The sequence below is a fragment of the Eretmochelys imbricata genome, chromosome 1 (genome assembly GCF_965152235.1).
Source record: "Eretmochelys imbricata isolate rEreImb1 chromosome 1, rEreImb1.hap1, whole genome shotgun sequence".
NCBI classification, from domain to species: Eukaryota; Metazoa; Chordata; order Testudines; family Cheloniidae; genus Eretmochelys; species Eretmochelys imbricata.
Genome location: NC_135572.1, coordinates 14,447,955 through 14,471,929, shown reverse-complemented (window position 1 = coordinate 14,471,929; position 23,975 = coordinate 14,447,955). Strand labels below are relative to the sequence as shown.

The 23,975-nt window shown below is 42.1% G+C and overlaps 1 protein-coding gene across 3 annotated transcripts in view; it reads right to left on the bottom strand.

Moving 5' to 3' along the window:
• Positions 1 to 23,673, bottom strand: part of FCHSD2 (FCH and double SH3 domains 2) — a 221,045-nt gene extending 197,372 nt beyond the window's left edge. For 2 of the 3 annotated variants that reach the window (XM_077840679.1, XM_077840803.1), the window contains exons 1-2: positions 23,453 to 23,672; positions 19,698 to 19,795 (exon numbers count right to left, since the gene is read on the bottom strand). In XM_077840679.1, the coding sequence (XP_077696805.1) occupies positions 19,698 to 19,795; positions 23,453 to 23,473 (119 nt within the window). In that variant the 5' untranslated portion in view covers positions 23,474 to 23,672. Of the gene's footprint in view, positions 1 to 19,697; positions 19,796 to 23,452 lie in introns of all 3 variants that reach the window. The other variant, XM_077840751.1, reaches the window with a different exon arrangement.
• Between the last annotated feature and the right edge of the window lie 302 nt (positions 23,674 to 23,975).

Genomic DNA, 23,975 nt, shown 5'->3' with positions numbered 1-23,975 from the left:
AATCGCTAAGAGAAACAAGTCAGTTTACACTTACGGGAGATAATGCTGCCCACTACTATGTCACCTGAAAATGAGAACAGATGTTCACATGGCACTTTTGTAGCTCGCATTGCAAGATATTTACGTGCCAGATACGCTAAACATTCGTATGTCCCTTCATGCTTCAGCCACCATTCCAGAGAACATGCTTCCATGCTGAGGACGCTAGTTAAAAAAATAATGCATTAATTAAATTTGTGACTGAACTCCTTGTGGGAGAATTGTATGTCTTCTGCTTTGTGTTCTACCCGCATTCGGCCATATATTTCATTTTATAGCAGTCTCAGATGATGATGACCCAGCATGTCGTTTTAAGAACACTTTCACTGCACATTTGACAAAACTCTAAGACGGTACCAGTGCGAGATTTCTAAAGATAGCTACAGCACTCGACTCAAGATTTAAGAATCTGAAGCGCCTTCCAAAATCTGATCAGGATGAGATGTGGAGCATGCTTTCAGAAGTCTTAAAAAAGCAACACTCCGATGCGGAAACTTCAGAATCCAAATTACCAAAAAAGAAAATCAACCTTCTGCTGGTGGAATCTGACTCAGATGATGAAAATGAACGTGTCAGTCCGCACTGCTTTGGATCGTTATCGAGCAGAACCCGTCATCAACATGGACGCATGTCCTCTGGAATGGTGGCTGAAGCATGAAAGTACATATGAATCTTTAGCACATCTGACACTTAGATATCTTGTGATGCCAGTTACAACAGTGCCATGCAAATGTCTGTTCTCACTTTCAGGTGACATTGTAAACAAGAAGCGGGCAGCATTATCTCCTGCAAATTGTAACCAAACTTGTTTGCCTGAGCAATTGTCTGAACAAGAAGTAGGACTGAGTGGACCTGTAGGCTCTAAAGTTTTACATAGTTTTATTTTTGAATGCAGTTATTTTTTGTACATAATTCTGCATTTGTAAGTTCAACTTTCATGATAAAGAGATTGCACTACTGTACTTGTATTAGGTAAATTGAAGAATACTCTTATTTTTACACTGCAAATATTTATAATAAATAAATATAAAGTGAGCACTGTATACTTTGTATTCTGTCTTGTAATTGAATCAATATATTTGAAAATGTGGAAAACATCCAAAAATATTTAAATAAATGTATTCTATTTAATGGTATAAAAATTAAATGGTACTGTTTAACAGCGTGATTAATCACATGATTAATCGCGATTAATTTTTTTAATCGCTTGACAGCCCTAGTAATTGCTATATATTGCTGTCTTTCAGGAAAAGAAGTTGACATTAAGGGAATAATTATGGCACAGAAGATAGTGCGTCAGAATTTGAAATTCCTACAGGTTAGGTGACCCAGGGAAGGTACTACTGAAGCATATTTAATGCCTATTCTAGCTACTAGTATAGTAGATTGAGTAATCTTGCCATTTGTAAACTGGATTATATTTCAATGCAACAATAGCACTGACGTATTTCAAGTAGTTATGATTAATCACTTAAAAACCAAAAGGGTCCAGAACTTCTGACTTGTGCTTACTAAGTTCTTATTACTTATATTGAATGTGTCTTTTTTGACTATACCTTTCCCGATTATATTTACTTCTTTATTTAAATAAATGATTGAAAGTCACATTTGAAAATTGTGTAACCACTTAACAATTAACTGAAAGTAACATGACTGCTTCCCTCTCCTTTACGTATACACACACGCTGTTACACAGTTCATGCAGAAAACTTAGAAAGTTTACCCTACAAACCATTGGACACAGTGAAATGAAGTGCCACAAGAGTGCTACATAACAAATAGAGGAGGAAAGGCCAGGAAAAGCAAAGGAAACCACTGTTATAAGATCGCTGCATACAACTGTTGTCAACTAGGTTATTTGTTTTAGATAACCTTTTCTAGTCACATACAAACTCATCCATACAAAAGGCAATCTGTTAAGTAGTAAACAAATTAAAACTATATAATGGCTGTAAACCAGTCTTCTAAAACCTTGTTTCACTAATGAAAACACACCTAAAAAAAGCAAAAGCAATTTAGAGGTCAGCAATCCGGAAATGGTCTGGGTATACAGCAATAGGGCCAGAAAAACTGCAGATTGAGCAAGCGATCCAATACCAATATATTTCAAAAACGTAACTGTTCTGAGTTCATAGTTCAGTTTGGGGAAAAGAAAGGAAAATCTAAAAGATTACCCAGCACGAAGGAGGTGTTTTGCAGGGTGGCAAGGAGGGGAAGCTAAGCGTGAAGTGAAGTTCAGGAAACTGTTCCTGCTTCTTGCAGAATTATTAAACAATTAGATAAAACAAAAGTATAAATTATGAGATGAAGTATAATTAGATAAAAGGAAAGTATACAGCAAAACACCTTAACTCACACAGCAACAGCTCCCAGTTCAGCTATAAAACCAGTCACCCGCTCATTCACAACCACTTTGCTTGTATCATAAGCCAATTTACACCTTGGCATTTAGTGTAGGTAGGCAACAATTGAATTTAGTTACCACAATCCCTGTGCCAACAGTTTTGCATCTTTCCCCGAGTAGCCGCTACAATCCAGAAATCTTGTGTCGTCCCCCCCCATTCTCTTTTAGGAAAAAATGGAAGAAGATAGAGAGAACCTTACATCAGCACTAATACACGTAAATCAAAAACACAATAAAAACCTCAACTCTACAACCTACATCTCAATTACTTCACCATAAGGAAAGACACACTATTTTAATTATTTTAGCACGGTATCAGAAACTTTAATATTCTAGTGTCATTTTTAGTCTGTTTAGTCAAACTGAACCCCTCACCTCAATTTCTAGCAGATCCTCAACTCAAGCCCAATGAACACCTCGTTTACACTTGTTTTTCATACATTTGTTTTTAAGCAATTTAATAAATGCCCAAATTTGCCAAACATTGCTAGGAAGCTCTCACACAGCATTCATTAATTCACAAATTCTTACACTCAAAGACCAGTAAAAACATACTTTTCAACTGAGATCACCATGAGGTATTTGCTCTCAAAGGAAATTCTTTATTTTGATATGCACAGAGAGTATACCAGACCCAATAAACAACAAATTTATGTTTGGTATTATATGTATTTAAACATGCTCCCAAGTGCGAAAACATTTTATTCACTATCCTTGAATGACTTGCATCTGGCATTTGAGCTAGAAATGAGCTATATATAATGGCTCTACCACCATAAATCTTCCTCAGTCTTCTGCATGGCCAAGCTATTCTCATAAAATTAGACACTGATGCCTTTTTTCTCCCACATTAAAAGGATTCTTGCTGCACAGAGTGAAGGAGGATAGAGACTTTGTGTGAACAACACGCTGTAGAATGTGGAGACTGGACCTAGATACATTCTCAGAGGCACAGAGAGAAGGAATACTCAGGATAAAAGATTTTAAAAGATCCTTACGTGGTTACTAGCAACCCCTTAAGAGTATTAAAAGCGGAAAAACTTTAAAATCTAACTTTTAAGCTACTATGTCTAATTTTCACAGTTCAGTCAGCATGTACAAGAAGAGACTGGACTCTTTAGTGAGTTTCACTTTCTAGTTACTTATGCACTAATAAAGGTGTAAAATTTGGTTTACAAATATTGCAAGTGAACATTCCTTTTTCATTTTTTTTAAATTAATAAAAACTTTTCTAACATTCAGTTTGGTAATTTTGTACTAAACTTTTAAAACCTACATTGATTGTTTAAACTTCTTGGCAGTTGTCCTTTTAAGAGCTACCACAATCAGACATGCATTGCCAAGTATATTTGCAATACATGCAGCTACCTAGCTAGGATAATTTTGCAAGTCATTCAAGTCATTGCTGAGAGCTGATCAGGTTTTGCTGTTTTGTTTTACAGTTCATTTTTCATACATTTCAGAATAAAAATGTGAAATGCAAAGTCCCTTTCACGTTACCAAGAATGACAAGAAGAGGACAAGCCATGGAAAACTGGACATACTTATGTACTTAACACAAGTTAAAAAAACTATATTTTATATGAAGGGCTGTCAATTAATCACAGTTAACTCAATTAATCGTGATTTAAAAAATTAATCACGATTAATCACAGTTTTACTTGGACTGTTAAACAATAGAATACAGTACCAATTTAAATTTACTAAATATTTTGGATGTTTTTCTGAAAAACTTTAGAGCCTACAAATCCACTCAGCCCTACTTCTTGTTTAGCCAATTGCTAAGACAAACATGTCTGTTTACATTTACAGGAGATGCTGCTGCCCACTTCTTATTTACAATGTTACCAGAAAGTGAGAACAGGCGTTCATATGAGGCTTTTGTAGCCAGCATTGAAGCTATTTATTTAGGTGCTAGATATGCTAAACCTATGCCCCTTCTTGCTTCGGCCACCATTCCAGAGGAAATGCTTCAAAGCTGCATTTAAAAAAAAATGTGTTAATTAAATTTGTGACTGAACTCCTTGGGAGAGAATTGTATGTCTCCAGCTCTGTTTTACCTGCATTCTGCCATATATTTCATGTTACAGCAGTCTCAGATAATGTCCCAGCACGTTGTTCACTTTAAGAACACTTTTGCTGCAGATTTGACAGAATGCAAAGAAGGTACCAATGTGAGATTTCTAAAGATAGCTACAGCACTCAACCCAAGGTTTAGGAATCTGAAGTGCCTTCCAAAATCTGATCGGGATGAGATGTGGAGCATGCTTTCAGAAGTCTTAAAAGAGCAACACTCCGATGCGGAAACTACAGAACCCGAACCACCAAAAAAGAAATCAACTTTCTGCTGGTGGCATCTGACTTGGATGATGAGAATGAATATGCGTCGGTCCGCACTGCTTTGGATTCAGAGTAACAGCCGTGTTAGTCTGTATTCGCAAAAAGAAAAGGAGTACTTGTGGCACCTTAGAGACTAATCAATTTATTTGAGCATAAGCTTTCATGAGCTACAGCTCACTTCATTGGATGCATCACATGAAAAGCTTATGCTCACGAAAGCTTATGCTCAAATAAATTGGTTAGTCTCTAAGGTGCCACAAGTACTCCTTTTCTTCTTACTGCTTTGGATTGTTATTGAGCAGAACCCACCATCAGCGTGGACACATGCCCACTGGAATGGTGGATGAAGCATGAAGGGACATACGAATCTTTAGCACATCTGGCATCTAAATATCTTGCGACGCTGGCTGCAACAATGTCATGCAAACACTTGTTCTCACTTTCAGGTGACATTGTGAACAAGAAGCAGATAGCGTATCTCCTGAAAATGTAAACAAATTTGTTTGTCTGAATGTTTGGCTGAACAAGAAATAGGACTGAGTGGACCTGTAGGCTCTAAAGTTTTACATTGTTTTATTTTTGAATGCAGTTATTTTTGTACATAATTCTACATTTGCAAATTCAACTTTCATGATAAAGAACCTGCACTACAGTACTTGTATGAGGTGAACTGAAAAATACTATTTTGTTTTACAGTGCAAATATTTGTAATCAAAAATAAATATAAAGTGAGCACTGTGCACTTTGTATTGTGTTGTAATTGAAATCAAAATATTTGAAAATATGGAAAACTTCCAAAAATATTTAAATAAATGGTATCCTATTATTTTTTAATTGAGAGCCCTAATATCTATGTATGTATCAGACACCTACCAGACAGAAAACTAAACCCACCAGCCATAAAAGAGGATTTGAGTGGAGGGTTCCTTAGGAATAGCAAAAGCAACACTGACCAGAATTAATATAATTCAGTGGCAAAGTGGGAAAAGCAGGAGCAGTAGATGCAGCAAACTAGGTTCGTCTGCTGGCTCAAGAAAACAGCCCAACATTAGTAGAACCTTCTGAATATAAACCAAAGACAGACAGAATTTTTCCTCCCATGAAGAAGCCATACATTCTGCAGAATTTGATGTAGGTCCCCTTATTCACCAGGACGAGCTTCCCATTCATCAGCATTGACAAGGCATGTAGATTTTTCAAGCCCTGACTAGAGACAAGGACAAACGCATTTTCTCTTTTGACTCCAAAGCTGGACTTGAACCCAGGCCAGGAATCCAAATTTTAAAAGAAAGACTGGCATAGCAACACACTGCACCATCAAGTGCCTGCATTAACCTACGTCAACCTAAAATCCACCCACATTTCTTGAAACTCTACTGAATACATACTGGTCCTGTCTACATTGATCATTTAACTATTTTCATCATCACTTCAGATACTCCAGCTACTGTCACACATTTTACAGATAAATTTCCTGGTGCAGAGAAGTCTTTCTTCTCTAACCCTGTAGCATAATCTACACTATGGAATTTGTACAAAAAAATTCCCACCGTTTCTAATGTTGGCAGCTCTCAAACTCCAGCAGCCGTTTTCAGCACCATGTCAATTAGACTTGCTCTGACCAGGGTAGACACATTGTTTAAAAACAGTTACATTAAGTCTCCTAAGCAACAGCGGGAATTGTTTAGAAAATTTCCTTAATGTAGACAAAGTGCAAAGAGCTGAGAGCACTGCCAGCTTAGGATACAAAAACTGGAAAACAAACAGAATCTCTACCAAAACAGGAAATCAAACCAGCCTTCATTCATTCCCTTAATAAACGTGTGTGCAATTCCAGATTAAGCCCATAATAAGGATAGTGAAAAGGAAGGGTGGTGAACACCTTCAACTCCCAATGAAACAAGTGGGAGCTGAGGATATTCAGTACTTCTAAAGACTGCTTGCATCTTACAGGATCAAGTCCTTTAATGGGTGGTGGGAAAAGGAAGTACATTTCTCTGCATTGTATCATTATTTGTACTATGTATCCTAATTCATGTAACTGGCACCCAAACCATATTAAATGCTTGAAAGCAGCTTTTACAAAACAAAAATAAATAAATATGCTCACTTGAGGGCACTTCACATTATTATTGTGGATACTGTAACAGTGAAGGCTCTGCACAACTTCACTGGATGAAGAACGAACAAGTCAAGGAGTACTTGTGGCACCTTAGAGACTAACAAATTTATTTGAGCATAAACTTTCGTGAGCTACAGCTCACTTCATCGGATACAGACTAACCGGGCCGCTACTCTGAAAACTAAGTCAGAGCTCCAGAAAGCTAGTAAAATAATATCTTAGGAAAAAAGGAGAATTTGTCTTACTCCTTTACTCCTATAAAGGTTAAGCCGCAAAGAGAATCAATGACTTAAGGAATGGAGAATAATTTTTATAAGAGAAGTAATTTCTAGTCAAGACTGTAAATGTAACCAATAGCAAAACATTATCAGTCTTTAGTAGTCTGAGTCATTTTCAGTCATTGCTCAACACAACAGCAGACGAAAAGTGTCTTGCTCACTCGCTACTAATGGAAAAATATTGAGCTTTCCTGCAAGCTGTTAGGAAAATAAATGTCATTAACCTAACCCCATTTACACTGTGTAGTAGATTTAAATAAAGCTTTCTTATAAAAAACAAAGTTCAAGTCCAAATGGAAGAATAAATACATTTTATTTTTTTCCTCCTATAAACATAACTGTATTTTACTATTGTTTCCACTTCAGATCACAAAAAAAAAAAAAATGCACTCCAGAATTAACTAGAACTTTGTCAGTTAGTCAAAGTTATGATGATACCTACCGGTATTAAAGCAGGCAATCCATTACTGCTTCATACCAGGTTAGAACACGAATTTTAAAAGAACTGTCGCTCATATCACTGTGCCAAGATTGGCTTGAATGACTACACTGTTGCTATGTTTATATTGAAATTTTTTTTTTTTCCAGGCTGCAAACCTAAATTTCCATGCCTGGTAGGCAAAATTATTTCAGTGTATTCCAGTCCTTCAAACAGTTCCAGTGCAAACATCACCAGGTTTTAATTCCTTCAAGAATGTATGTTATTAAATGACTGCCTAATTATAGATAACATACCTAGACCACAAATTCTGCAGCACTTTAGGCAGAAGAATATTCAGAAGCAATAACACTGCCTTCTAAGAAAGTGTTTTCATGTTAGAACACCAAATGAACGATGCTGCACTTACTGAACGATTTTAAGTAGGCACAGCTTGAAAAATATCAACACATACTCATCACTAGCGAAAAGGAATCTCTCTGGTGAGGAAAGAAATGCCATCAACAGCTAAAGACTCTAAACTTCCAGATTAAATCTTCTCGCCTCATGGTGAGCTACAAGCAAAATGAAGCAACACACTCTTCCCGAGTCTGCAGTTAGCGAGCTCCAGCTGTTGCTCACTTCCCCAAGCAGCAAGATAGTAAAAACTGATACTATTTGGAACCTCTGGGAACAGTGAAATGAACATGAATCTTGTAATTTTCACTCTGCTGATGCTTAGAAACATCTATGAGAAGCAGAGGCAAGCAACAAAGCTATTCACTGGAGATGACAACCCTGGAGATGGAATAAAGTAGTCCAGATACAGCCTCCCTGCTGCAGCACTCAGGAATTTTGAGGAGCAGTAGAGTAGCAAAGACAACTACACCTCCTTGCCAGGAGCCTCTGGACAGCGGAGTGTCTGTGTCTGTGTAAAGAACTGCTTCTCCTTTCCAGGAGTCATTCCAGGAATCAAGTATCAGGGGGTAGCCGTGGTACTCTGTATCCACAAAAACAAGGAGTCTGGTGGCACCTTAAAGGCTAACAGATTTATTTGGGCATGAGCTTTTGTGGGTAAAAAACCCAGTTCTTCAGATGCATTGAGTGAAAATTACAGATGCAGGCATTATTATACTGACACATGAAGAGAAGGGAGTTACCTCACAGGTGGAGAACCAGTGTTGACAGGGCCAATTCAATCAGGGTGGATGTAGTCCGCTCCCAGTAATTGTGAGGAGGTGTCAATTCCAGGAGAGGGAAAGTTGCTTTTGTAGTGAGCCAGCCACTCCCAGTCCCTATTCAAGCCCAAATTTATGATATTAAATTTGTAAATGAATTTTAGTTCTGCGGTTTCTCTTTGAAGTCTGTTTCAGAAGTTTTTTTGTTCAAGTATGACTACTTTTAAATCTGTTATAGAATGTCCAGGAAGATTGAAGTGTTCTCCTTTAGGAGTTGATGATACATTCCTTAAGAATGTATCAATTCCTAAAAGCCAGAGACTAAAGCAAAAGATGGAGCCTCAAACAGGATTCGGGAACGAGATCCTAGTGGGAATCCCAGCATCATCCATCTTCTCAACAACTAGGGACTGGTAGATATTGGACTTCTCACCACAGAATCATAGAATATCAGGGTTATAAGGGACCTCAGGAGGTATCTAGCCCAACCCCCTGCTCAGAGCAAGACCAATCCCCAACTAAATCATCCCAGCCAGGGCTTTGTCAAGCCTGACCTTAAAAACCTCTAAGGGTGGAGATTCCACCACCTCCCTAGGTAACCCATTCCATTCCAGTGCTTCACCATCCTCCTAGTGAAAAAGTTCTTCCTAATATCCAACCTAAACCTCCCCCACTGCAACTTGAGACCATTACTCCTTGCTCTGTCATCTAGTACCACGAAGAACAGTCTAGATCTATCCTCTTTGGAACCCCCTTTCAGGTAGTTGAAAGCAGCTATCAAATCCCCCCTCATTCTTCTCTTCTGCAGATTAAATAATCCCAGTTCCCTGAGCCTCTCCTCGTAACTCATGTGCTCCAGCCCCCTAATCATTGGTGTTGCCCTCCGTTGGACATTTTCCAATTTTTCCACATCCTTCTTGTAATGTGGGGCCCAAAACTGGACACCACACTCTAGATGAGGCCTCACCAATGCCAAATAGAGGGGAACGAACACGTCCCTCAATCTGCTGGCAATGCTCCTACTTATACAGCTCAAAATGCCGTTAGCCTTCTTGGCAACAAGGGCACACTGTTAACTCATATCCAGTTTCTTGTCCACTGTAACCCCTAGGTCCTTTTCTGCAGAACTGCTGTTTAGCCACTCGGTCCCTAGTCTGTAGCAGTGCATGGGATTCTTCCGTCCTAAGTACAGGACTCTGCACTTGTCCTTGTTGAACCTCATCAGATTTCTTTTGGCCCAATCCTCTCATCACTATGTTGCCTCTGGATAGTGGGCCGCACAGCACTTCCCTCTGTTTAGAAGGTTTAGCCCTCTTGCAGCTTTTTCAAGGCCTGTTTTTCTCAGCTTCTGTTTTGCAACACAGTATGTTATAGAATGATTGGATTTTCCTAACATCAGAATATTTTAGATGATCTGAGTTGTAACTGCTGTATTAGATACTCTATGTTTAAAATATACATGAAGCTGCAATTAGTACTTTGTTTCTACTTCAGTAGGTTTAACTCTCAGCCCCAGTTGCGAAAAACCTTATCACACAGCTACCAACAATCCGAGAGATTACAGAAGTGTAGCTGAGTTCCCTGGAGAGTGTAAAGTGAAATCACAGTAAAAGGTTATATGCAACTTCATTAAGCAGAACACAATTCAATACATAAAATGTCATGTTAATATCAGTGGTAACCAGACATCTACAGATATAACTATGCATTCATAAATGCAAATTTATCTTCTTGAGATCTGTAATGTTCAGTCATACTTAGTCCTGTCACTACAAGGGAGCATCACCACCGTATGACTGCAGCTACTCCCTTTCCTTGTACCCAGCCCCCAAACCAGAAAACCCGCAATCAATTTCTTCTCTAGAACTAGCATGACATATGCGGTCATCACGTTGTTCATTCTGCTATTTGCTATATCCCTTCCCCCCCAGCCTGCATCTGTTTTATCTATTTAGATTGTAAGCTCTTTGGCGGAGGGAGTGTCTGCTCCAATTGTACAGTGTCTGGCAAAATGGAACCCCATTTCGAGTTGGTCTTTAGGCACTAGCATAATAAACATGATTAATAATAATATCCACTTCTCTTTCCGGCCCCCAGAATCTCCTCTCCCACACCCTGTGCTACCCTCCTCTACCTCTCTGCCCCAAAGTACCCTTCCCTTTCCCCTTCAAGAATTCCTCTCTTCCCCTCCATGAGGAAGACTACCAGCTTTTACTTCAGCTGTTCCCCAGTTGCGCATCTCAGTGGAGCACAAGTGGAAGAAAGTCCATTGAGGAGCTGAAAGAGCAACATGTAGTAGTAAATGCAGTAGTAAATGCAGCATCCTACATGGGATAACAGAGCTCAAGAGGGCAGGGAATGCTCAAAAGAGGAGCCTCTTGGCCAGGAAGGGTTGAGCAAGCAGACACAAAGACCTTGTCTACATAGGAAGGTGGTTGCTAACACTGTTAAAATGCTAATGTAGCCTGCAGCCTTAACACATATTAGCTGGTTGAGGTAAACCTTTGGAGGGGAGTAGACAACAAGAACAGTGAACTCGAGTGTGCGATACCAGAACTGGATTGATGGCAGAAAAATGCAAGGTCAAGATTTGATGAACTGGGGGAAAAGGACACAAATGAAACACAGATAGAACTGTGTCATGCAGAAATCATAAGTGGAGAATGGATTTTCAGTATGGAGGGCAAGTGTGACGAACTACAGAATGGATTTTGGAGAAAGGGAGGAACCCAGAACATACTGTATGAGGGGGAAAAGGTGAAAGAACGTGGAAAGAAAGAACACCACGGGAGTGATGAATAGAAATGGACTAAAGAGTGGTGGACTAAACTAAGTAAGCAAGGGAAGACTAAAGAAGAGAAGTTAGGGTGGAAAGACTTCAAGAACAGAGGAAGGAAGACAAAAGAGATGGAGGAAGAGGCGAACGTTTTCATATATTATACTTGAGTACATTTCTGGGAAATTCTCATACGCAAACTAGGGAAATGTGGTCTAGTTGAAATTATTATAAGGTAGATGCAAAACTGATTGAAAGACCATACTCAAAGAGTAGTTATCTATGATTCGCTGTCAAAGTGGGGATACATAAGTAGCGGGGTCCTTCAGGCATCTGTCCTTGGTCCAGTACTATCAACTAAATGGAGAGTATGCTTATAAACATTGCAGACGACACCAAGTTGGGATGGATTGCAAACACGTTGGAGGACAGGATCAGAATTCAAAACGACCTTGACAAATTGGAGAATTGGTCTGAAATCAACAAGATTAAATTCAACAAAGACAAGTGCAAAGTATGATACATATGAAGGAATAATCAAATGCACAACCACAACATGGGCAATAACTTGATTACGCAGCAATTACTGCTGAAAAGGATCTGTGGGTTATAATGGATCACAAATTGAATATGAGTCAACAATGTTATGTAGTTGCATAAAAGGTTACTATTATGAGGTTTATTAACAGGAGTGTGATATGTAAGACATGGAAGGTAACTGTCCCACTCTATTCAGCACTGGTAAGGCCTCAGGTGGGGTACTGTGTCCAGTTCTGAGCACTACACTTGAGGAACCATGTTGATAAACCAGAGGGAGCCCAGGAGAGCAACAAAAATGGTAAAAGGTTTAGAAAACCTAATTTATGAGGAAATGTTTAAAAAACTGGGCATGTTTAGTCATAGAAAAGAAGACTGATGAGGAACCTAATAACAGTCTTCAAATATGTTAAGGGCTGTTATAAAGAAGACAGAGATCAATTGTTCTCTATATCCACAGAAGGTAGGACAAGAAGTAATATGGTTAATCTGCAGCAAGGGAGATTTAGGATACATATTAGGAAAAACTAATTTTAAGAATAGTTAACTACTGGAATAGGCTTCCAAAGAGATTGTGGAATTCCTGTCATTGGAGGTTTATAAGAACGGGTTAGACTAATACCTGTCAGAGATGGTCTAGGTATATTTGGTCCTGCATCAGTGTGAGGAGCTGGACTAGGTGACCTCTCAAGGTCCCTTCCACTCTGACATTTCTATGATTCTATGTAATACACAAGTGCATTTAGGGCCCTGTGGTTTTGGTGAATCCTATATGCTGGTAATTAACAGAACATAATATCTTATTCCCAGTGGCAACTGGCAAGTTATTCTAGGAAAAATTGATAATATAGCCTTACTATTTATTTAGAACAGATTCTAGTGGCAAGGGGCTACAACTGCTTTCTCCATGTACAGCCAGGCTGGAGGGCGTGAGTGTTGGGGGTGCTAGCCATTGTATCACTTGGCTCAAGACTGAGGAAATACAGTCAAGCCCAAAGTCACCTGACTTCATAGGCAGTTGCATTTTTAAAAGGATAACCTGGGATTGTTGCCCATACCCCACAAGAAAGTTTTAAAAATGTTAATTCTGGGGCAGGGGAAAACAGAAGCCAGGAAATATAAACTTGCAAGGAATTAAGAACAAATAGAATTCTCTGGAGGACATTTATCTCTAATATATTAACTCTGCCCCGAAGGGATAGAGGAAGGGCCTGCCATCTATGTAAATCCAAAGCCATCTGTGTGATAAAAAGACTAATTTTTACTTTTTTATATATTTCTAGGAAAGAAGACTCCCAACTACCCGATTTACACTTGCTGCCAGCAAAAGGTAATTCTAAGAAGGAGACATTATGCACCCTTCAAGAGATACTGAGAGCCTCTGACCTTTGCAAATTAATTTTGTATGCTGAGATTTTCCCAAAGAATTTAATAGTTTGTAATACATTGGAGATTGCCTGAAGGGGGTTGATGATGTATAGAATTATGAAAACATATTTTAAATTTCTTAGGATACTGTTTTTAGACCCTGGATTCATGGTATACTCTAATTCAGTGGTCCTCAAAGCCAGTCAGCCCCTTGTTCAGGGAAAGCCCCTGCCGGGCCAGACCGGTTTGTTTACCTGCCGTGTCTGCAGGTTCGGCCGATCGCAGCTCCCACTGGCCGCGGTTCACCGCTCCAGGCCAATGGGGGCTGCGGGAAGGGTGGCCAGCATGTCTCTTGGCCCGTGCTGCTTCCCGCAACTGCGAACAGCGGCCAGTGGGAGCCGTGATCAGCCAAACCTACGGATGCGGCAGGTAAACAAACCACCCCGGCCCGGAAGAGGCTTTCCCTGAACAAGTGGCGAACCGGCTTTGAGAACCACTGCTTTAATTTGTACTGCCGATAGCAATAAGGAAAAAAATCAAACAGATGGTGTGGACAGGGGAAAGCCCTGTCTCATACCATGGTAAAGACTGAAAGAGGGGAGATGTAGTTATTGGGTACAACATGGGAGCTAGGATTGGAGTACAAAAGTCTAATCCAAGACACAAAAAATGGACAAAATCTGATTTTTTTGTAGAATGAGGAACAAATTACTTCCAATTAACTCTGATGCAGGTTTTTTCCTGCATTCAGTGACAAAATAGTCAATAGTTTCAAGGGGTTTTGGTAGTAGGATGACATACTGATAAACCAATGAGTATTGTCTGACCCATGTCTCTTTTGTATAAAACCCACCTGGTCCAGATGTATTGTGCTCATTTTTTCTAATCACCCAGCTGGGATTTTAGACAATACTTCAATATCAAAGTTGATTAAGGATATTGGTTGATAGCTAGCACGTTCTGGGCATCTGTCAGGCTTAAGAATGACTGAGATCGGGGTTTCATTCACTAAAGAGCACAGAGTGCCTCCATCAAAAGCCTCAGCCATTCTGGGAGTCAGGCAGGGTGTCTTTGAACCAGACGTAAAATTCAGCGGCAAAACCATATTGCAGCTGTCCTGGGTCTGACCCAATTTCATGTCACCTAGGGCAGCCATAATTTTCACAGGTATGTAACAGGGAAGCAATTCCTTTTATGTTCCCAGAAACACATGTAAGGAAATTAGCCACAGGTACTCACGGGGGGGAAGTAACCCAAAATGCATCTTATGTCATGCCACCGAGACCCTGGGGGTATAACTAGGGTGAGGAGTTCAGGATGAAGGGTATTCTTGGAAATTCAAAAGGAGTTTAGGTGGAGAGGAGGGAGAAGAGAAAACAGAGTGGCAAGAGGGTAAGTGCCAAATGCACAAGGAGTTGAGAAAAAAGAAAAGGAGTACTTGTGGCACCTTAGAGACTAACCAATTTATTTGAGCATAAGCTTTCGTGAGCTACAGCTCACTTCATGCATGTAATGAAGGGGGTTGTAGCTCACGAAAGCTTATGCTCAAATAAATTGGTTAGTCTCTAAGGTGCCACAAGTACTCCTTTTCTTTTTGCGAATACAGACTAACACGGCTGTTACTCTGAAAGGAGTTGAGAGGAGATACGACAGGTCGGCTGTAAAAAAAGGAAGATGTGAGACAGCCACGCTCTCAAGTCAGAGTGGGAGAAAAAATATCAGGTCGGGGGGGCAGCTCAAATGAACGTATCCTCTTTGTATCCATGTCGAATGCAAAATAAATGATTATTCCCCAACCCCTCTCCATTACAAAAGCAGAGATGGGGGGTTGGGGGAAGGGAGAAAGAAGGGTGAACATCTTGAGCACATTTTAAAAAGGGTTTGGGGCTAAAATACACATATCTTTGCATCAAAGGTTAGGATCATACAAGACAGATACTACTGAAGAATCTGCTGGAAAAAAATCAGAGGGATTTGAGTCTGAGCATCAGATGGTTCCTCCTTACTTTACATACAGGGAAGATGGCACATATAGGGATGCAGAGCTGAGGTGGGTGTTTCTCCTTTACTGCTGGTGACAACAGCCTGGCAACAACTGCTGAATAGCAAAGGTAAATCCCAAGGCAACATATGGTTAATGTGTTTTATTATATGGAGGCAATGCACTTTGCTGCTTCTCAGTTTGGAGAAGCTAATGAGCTGGCCACCCTGCCCGACCTTAAAAATAACCGGAAAGGCTATAAAATTAGGTCACGCCTCGCCTTTCTCCTTCGCCAGCTTCCTTGCCATAGTAAACAGGGCTTTTTTTTTTTTTTTAAACTACATCCCAGCTGCAGTGGGGAAAAAAATCTTTATTTTGTGCCCATTCCAGCTCACTTTCCTTTTTCTCAGGCTCTTTTAAAGATGGATTCTTTCACACTGTATTTTAGGAATTTTAATATAAATGCCCTGCGTTTGGTGGCTAGGAAGCAGTGGGCACTCTCTCTGTCCTACTCTCTGTTGGGATGTAAGGAAAGATCCCAAGTAAGGTTTTAGACAAAAATTCTACTAGACTTCCCTCTTCTTCCCCATCTTCAGGGAACCCAGCCACTCTCAAATTATTTCTTCTGGACCAGCTCTCCAAATCATTCACTCTATCTTGTAGATTTTGGATCAGACTTTGTTGCTCATCTATTAGAGACACGAGGTGGGCTTTTAGTGGACCAACTTCCATTGGTGAAAGAGAAGCTTTTGAGCTACACAGAGCTATTCTACAGGTCTGGGAAAGGTCGTCAAAGTGTCACCTGAATACAAAGTGTAACAGATTGTTTAGCATAAGTAGTTAACGCATATTGCAAGACCTCATTCAAGGTGCTGATCTACAATGATCCTAACAGAGCCCTCCCTGATCCTGGAGGATAGCTCCTGCAAACTGACCTGTTGTGCTGCAGCTGTGGCTTTAATTTCAGAAATATCCTCTGATATTTTTTGAAGCATAATCTGTTCTTCTGATACCTGCTTTAGCATTTTATAGATCTGATACAGGCCTATCAGGGTCTCCACTGTGAGTGGTGCCATGCTGCACTGTACAAGGCTGTCAGAGAGCCTCTGCTTCTCTGCAATTTGTGGGGAGTCCCAGGAGGAAGGGGGGTTCAAAATGAGATCCATCTGCTACTAAGATGTTAAAAGCAGGATGAACCACCCAGAGGCAAAAACTTTGCCTTACTTTAGCAGATGTTAGCAGATTTTAGTGGAGCTGAGCAGCAGTTCCAGGTTTAGGCAGCCATCTTCCCCTGCTGCATCCGCCCAGTCCACACACATTTGTTTTGAGATGTTTTAAAGTCTTTTAGACAGGAACTTTTATTTAGCATTTTAAACTGTTGTGGAGAAAGTCCCCTTGACCTCACATCCTTTTCCCACCAGTTCACATTGCCTTTGCCTCCCCATTTCTATTTGGCTAACTACAGGACTGTTTGTATACCTTTAATATACTTGGAAGGATTAGGTTTTATTGGTGTCAATTTCACCATACACACACATAAACCAAGGAAAAAATATTTCCATCCATAACAGAAAAGTACAGATAGGCAAAGAAAGAAAAAAATGCTGCTTTAGAACTTGGAGTTTAAAGATACTTTTGTATGTTTTGACATGAGATGTTGACAATTTGTGTTTTAACCATTATAAAGCTTTAACTTTTTGAATCTTAATGTCTACTGTCATTACATAGTCTGACTTTGCCCCATAATTTCCTTCAATTGTGAAAATGCAAATCAAATCATTTTAAATGGTTTAAAACAAACACTGGTGATATCTGTCCAAATTATTTAAAAAATGAATTCTCCAAGCCTAGCCATAACAAAAGAATTGCATAGTTTGCACTTGCTATTGAAGTTCTGTAGTTTCAATTACTATTTTTAATGACATCCATCTCCAAATGAGAAATTACATATACATGGCATGAGCTGCAGAAAAGGCATAGTCCCTATAAAATCACACTCAACTAACTGCCTTATATTTGAAAAGTGACACAAACACAAGAATTACTTCTACTCTTGGAAAGCTGGTCATTTTAATGCTCAAGAAACACAAAACCAGAAGAGAGGATGATGCTACAAATGAATGTTCTGAGGAAGAGGTCAAAAATAAGGGAAAAGGTTAAAAGTTGCTAGATTTAAGGAGTGGCTGAAGCACAAAATAAGAGTCAGCAACAAATTTTACACCTTGACTTGCCAGAGCTCAAGGGCCAACTCCAAACCCTGACATTTGATAGAAGGACAGTGACAAATTCATGAAGGAGATACACGGATAACCTTCACAAAAGCTAGGCATCAGTCACTGTGCATTATTCACCATGCTTAAATTCATCTCAAACATACACCATCCCTGCTATTCTAATACCAGCTCTTCTTCTGCAAAGACTGCAAAAGCTGTGTGGTGGTAATGTTAGTCAGTCAAATGCCATTAAAAGACTATGCTGAATCAAATGCACAAAGTTTTTTACCATCAAATCTAATCAAAAATTGAACCCAGACCCCAATAAGTGAAAGGACCGAGTACTAACTTGCTGTTTAAAAACCTGCTGTGTTTGTTTTCACACATGCATTCCAATAAGGCACTGTACTGTCAACTGAAACTCCAGTTTAGAAGACAACACAGAATCCACATATTCATACTATAGGAAAGACACCTATTTAAGTCTTACATAGACAGAAAATTAGTCAAGTCACAGAATGGCAGGTGTACCCCCTTTAGGAGCTTCATTTCCATTCTTGCATGCAAACCGTAAGAGTAAAGAACGGAAAAAATTGTTTTAAAATGTTTTTCTTTTTAATACTATTGTACCTAAGTGGTAAAGAGCGTTCTTTTGAAAAAACAGATTTTTACAGATAAAATGTGTAATACATAGCATATGATGGAAAGGCTCTACTATGTCTACTCAGTGACCAGACTCTTAATACAGATTCTTAATTTGTAACACTAACGTTTTAAAAATTATATTAATTCAAGAAAACATTTTTGCTCTCCTGTAACTTTTCTGTGACCAGAGACAATAAGATTTTATGCCATGTTTCAGCAGAAAACAAGTATAAATGCTTAAACTACAAACCTCTGAAAATAAGTGTCTAGAAAGGAAATGCTGACAGAACCTGAACTAAAGCAGCGTTACCAGGTGCAGATATAATAAAATTAAGTTTCTATCTAAGGAAAAAAATCCTCACATACCAATCTGCTACTCATTAACCAGTATTTACTTTCCAAATAATGTATAGCTACTACTTGTAAAATAACAGATGTGGTGATCCTTCCCGTACAGAAGCTTGTTTCACTACCCATGAAAGAGAGCAGGGTTCAGACAAAGATGGAAAGTGCATACATTTCTGAATCTGACAAGTTTTATTGACATGGGATGTAAGGAGACAGACTGAAACTGTAAGAACTTCACTGTATTCTAATCTCTTGTGAAGTTAAAACTTTGAGCTGGCACTTCACTTGCTCTCTACTGATAAGTAATCTTACTGGATTTTCAGTTACTGAGTGAAGCACAAGGAGCCAAAAAGAAGGAAAGCAATAGGTGTATTGATGACATTTGACTATTTCACAGCATGCCCATTGTAGAAACTGACAGTTTCTAAACAGGGTTAGTGATTCATTCGCCACATAATTCCAGGTGCCCATTAGTCCTGCTTTGATCATAACATACATAAATGATAAAGACAAACATTCACATTATTTAAGGATAAATAATGAAACTACCGTATGAAACACGCAGAACTTTTCTGTTGATTTCAATGTGCAAGGTTATGTAACAAAAGTGCTTTATAAGTACTAGTGCAAATATTTTTACTCATATTTTCTGCACAAAAAAATAAATTCATGTAGTGAATGCTCTTTAAAACTTCCTATGGCTAACTATAAATCATCACTACCTTTATGAAAGTATTTATAAAAAATGTATTTAACACTAGAGACATCACTTGAACTGTGAGTCTATCCCAAAGAAAAATAGTGCTGAACAGACCAATACTTTCTGGATTTCTTCATGACACATTTGTACACTTGCCCCATTGAAGAGAAGAAAAAACTATTTGCGCTGTGTTAGTCCCCGTTATAATTCCCAGCTGTGTCAAAACTTTAACAGCCTAAAAGCAGGAAATCCAAGAGGAAATTCCATCGTCAGTTCCTGGAGTTTTGTAACCCAATGTTCTTCCAAAAGGAGATCTTACAGGAATTTGGTAGCATTTGCTGTAACCTTACCTCATATCTTCAAGTAGATCACATTCTCCCTGATGCTTGGCCTGAAGTTTTGTCATCTGCTCAATTTGAACGTTTTTTAGCTCTTGTGTAACTTTTACCTACAAAAAAGACAGATCATATATTTTATGTAGGGTCCAGCTGTCATTTCAGTGGGGAAAAATATTTGATTTCCTTCATCTAACTTTATAATCTAACTGTCCATCAGAATGTGCAAATTAAACATTTTCAGTATGTGTAAACCTGTTTTGCTTGGTTAACATAACCCTATGCATCTACTTAACCAAAGACTGATTTTACTATATATTGTTTGGATCTAACCCTGCAGTGTCTGCATTTCATACATCAAGCACCTCAGAGCTGTGTCTTGCTTGTTGACAACAAATATGCATGTTTTCTTCTTCCAAACCTCTGAGGATAAACCTGTCTACAACAAAAGAGGTTCAGCTTGAAACAAATAAAGGAGTTGGGGGAAAGAAATAACCTGCTGCAGATTTAACACTTAATAAAAACAATTTACACATTCATGAAATGTGCATTGATTAAACACTCCTACAATGGTTTCATGAACATGCCTTTAAACGCAGTCATGTGGTTGCCAGTATATCAGATCAAAAGTCTCCCTCCTTAACAGTATGACTTCAGAAAGGTTGTGCCTTTTTTTATCACTATAATATACCTGCTTTATGTTTTGAATCTTATGGCATTAAGATTTCAACAGCCTGGGTACCAGAGTGATAGCTGATAGCATGGCAGTGGGTGGGGGAGGGATTGTTGTGATAAACATTAACCCCAGAAAAGGACTGACTTGGCCACAGAAACATGGGGTTTTTAAAACAAGAGATCTCGATCAATCAACGTGTTAAATGCCAAGATGCATCTATGTACCAGCCTAAAAAAGAAACAGCATCCACGCATCTAAAAATCTGATGCATGCATGAAGGGGGAAATAAATAACAGTTTCTGCTATGGGGGAGGGGAAGAGAGAAAGACAGGGACGAGGTGAAGGAAAGGATCTGCCACAAACCTCCCCTTTCTCTCAAAGCAAAACAACCCTCCAGATCTCATCTGCTAGCAACAGCTTCCCCCTCAACACCAAAAATAATCCCCCAGCAACAAGAACCCCCAATCCTAGCACTACAGCAAGATAAGTTTCACACCTCAGCTCCTTTCAAGATACAGCAAAACATACAAACCCTATGCTCTGATTAAGCAGAAAAGGGGTTTAGGTTTTTTTAAAACAATACAAATGTTGAAACCTACATAGTGAAAATAAAATTGCATGTAAAAAATACAAGAGGCAAAGCATAAAGCACACATGCAATATAAATGAAATGCCAAATGCAAACTAAAATCCCATGAAACATAAATAAGAATCCTTCAAAGGAAGCAGAGTCTATCCTCACAACAACAGAGGCAGAGTCATTAGGAGTCCCCTGCAGCTGGATGCCCAGAGCAGCCAGGGAGCCCAGAGAATGACAGGAGATGGACAAACAGCAGCCTTCTGTTTACACAACACAGACACCCCCACCCAATAACCCTCACCCACGCAACTCCCTCCACACAGGCACCCACAAACCATTTCCTACATACACAATTAACTCTATCCCACTCCATATGCTAACCCCCATAATCTCTTCTACTCACAGAATAACCCTCTCAACCCCAATCTATATAACTCCAACCCTCCACACCAACATAATCATCATATCAGTCCCACTGTAAACTATTCCAACCCCAATCTCCCACATCAATCCAATGAACCTCCTCTCCATACAACCATCAAAACACAACTCCCCCACTTCAACAACCCTCATCTACACAATCCAGCCATACTCTATCACCTCAGGTTTCAGAGTAACAGCCGTGTTAGTCTGTATTCGCAAAAAGAAAAGGAGTACTTGTGGCACCTTACAGACTAACAAATTTATTTGAGCATAAGCTTTCGTGAGCTACAGCTCACTTCAGTACCTCAGCAGAGACCATTCCCTAACCCTAGCCCCTTTTTCACCCCAATACAGACAATTCCAAATCCCCCATACTCCAACATGCATCCACACAACCAGCAAGGTGAATTAAGCTCTCAATCCTATTTGATATACCTCCAGCCCGATACAAGCCAAGCCCTACCCAAACCCCCCAATACAGATAAAAACATACCCTCACATACCCCAACCTCTACACACAAACAACCCCCAACTCCTCACTCCCAATACACCCGAGCCCCCAGCGCCCCACCCCAATACAGCCTGTGGCACCCGGCACCTCCACACCAACCCCCCACATCCCAATACACCAACCTGTGTACAGCTAATGCCCCTACCCCAATACACCCAGCACCCCACATGCTCACAGTGTAGCCCCCCAAACCTAATACAGCCAATGCCACCAGTACTGCCAGTGCCACCCCACACCCAGATGATCCCCAATACACCCAGCCCCAACCCCCCAGTGGCACCCCACACCCACTATACCCCGATCCCCAATCCACCCAGCCCCAACCCCCCAGTACAGCCAGTACCCGGTCCCTGAACCCCAGTGCCAGCCCCACCCCCACTATACCCCAATCCACCCAGCCCCAACCCCCCAGTATAGCCAGTACCCGGTCCCTGAACCCCAGTGCCAGCCCCACCCCCACTATACCCAATCCACCCAGCCCCAACCCTCCAGTACAGCCAGTACCTGGTCCCTGAACCCCAGTGCCAGCCCCACCCCCACTATACCCCAATCCACCCAGGCCCCAACCCCCCAGTACAGCCAGTACCCCAATCCCTGAACCCCAGTGCCAGCCCCACCCCCACTATACCCCAATCCACCCAGCCCCCCGTACAGCCAGTACCCCGGTCCCTGAACCCCAGTGCCACCCCCACTATGCCCCGATCCCCAATCCACCCAGCCCCAACCCCCCCCCCCCGTACAGCCAGTACCCGGTCCCTGAACCCCAGTGCCAGCCCCACCGCCACTGTACCCCGATCCCCAATCCACCCAGCCCCAACCCCCCAGTACAGCCAGTACCCCAGTCCCTGAACCCCAGTGCCAACTCCACCCCACCCCGATCCCCAATCCATCCAGCCCCAAGCCCCCCAGTACAGCCAGTACCCCGGTCCCTGAACCCCAGTGCCACCCCCACTATGCCCCGATCCCCAATCCACCCAGCCCCAACCCCCCCGCACAGCCAGTAACCGGTCCCTGAACCCCAGTGCCACCCCCACCCCACCCCGATCCCCAATCCACCCAGCCCCAACCCCCCCGCACAGCCAGTCCCCCGGTCCCTGAACCCCAGTGCCACCCCCACTATGCCCCGATCCCCAATCCACCCAGCCCCAACCCCCCCAGTACAGTCAGTACCCCGGTCCCTGAACCCCAGTGCCACCCCCACCGCCACTGTACCCCGATCCCCAATCCACCCGGCCCCAATCCCCCCCGTACAGCCAGTACCCCGGTCCCTGAACCCCAGTGCCACCCCCACCCCACCCCGATCCCCAATCCACCCAGCCCCAACCCCCCCGCACAGCCAGTACCCCGGTCCCTGAACCCCAGTGCCACCCCCACCCCACCCCGATCCCCAATCCCCAATCCACCCAGCCCCAACCCCCCCACTACAGCCAGTACCCCGGTCCCTGAACCCCAGTGCCACCCCCACTACACCCCAATCCACCCAGCCCCAACCCCCCCGCACAGCCAGTACCCCGGTCCCTGAACCCCGGTGCCACCCCCCCCACATGCAGCCCGCCCCAGCGGCTCCCCGCGGCTCCCACCTTCCTCGGCGGGGGCTGCATGGCGCTGCCGTCGCTCTCCGCATCAATCCCCGCTCAGCAGCGGGACGCGGCCCCCGCAGCGCGGGGAGGAGCCGGCGCCGGGATGGGATGCGCGGGGGCGGGGGCGAGCGCGGCGCGCGGCGCCCGGCGGGGATGGGCGGGGGCGGCTCCCTCACGCGGACTCCATGGCCCGGCGGCGGCGAGGCACCGAGCGGCTCTGGGAGGAGGCGGCGGCGGCGAGTCCCGGCCCGGGGGAGGGGGAGCGGGGAAGGCGGGGACGGCCGGCCCCCAGCCAGCCCCCGGCCGCGGGGAGGGTGGGAAGGCGGCTCCGCAGCGCCCCGCCGCGGCCGCCGGCGCGGGGGGGGAAGCGCTCCCTGGAGGCCAGTGGGGAAATGGCGCCGCGGCGCGGCCGAGACCCCGCCGGACGGCCCCAGCCCCGCCTCCGGCAGCCACAGGCAACGGTCCGCCCAGCCGGGTAGACGTGGGGGCAAAACCATAGAGAGCGGGGCGGGACGGACGCCTC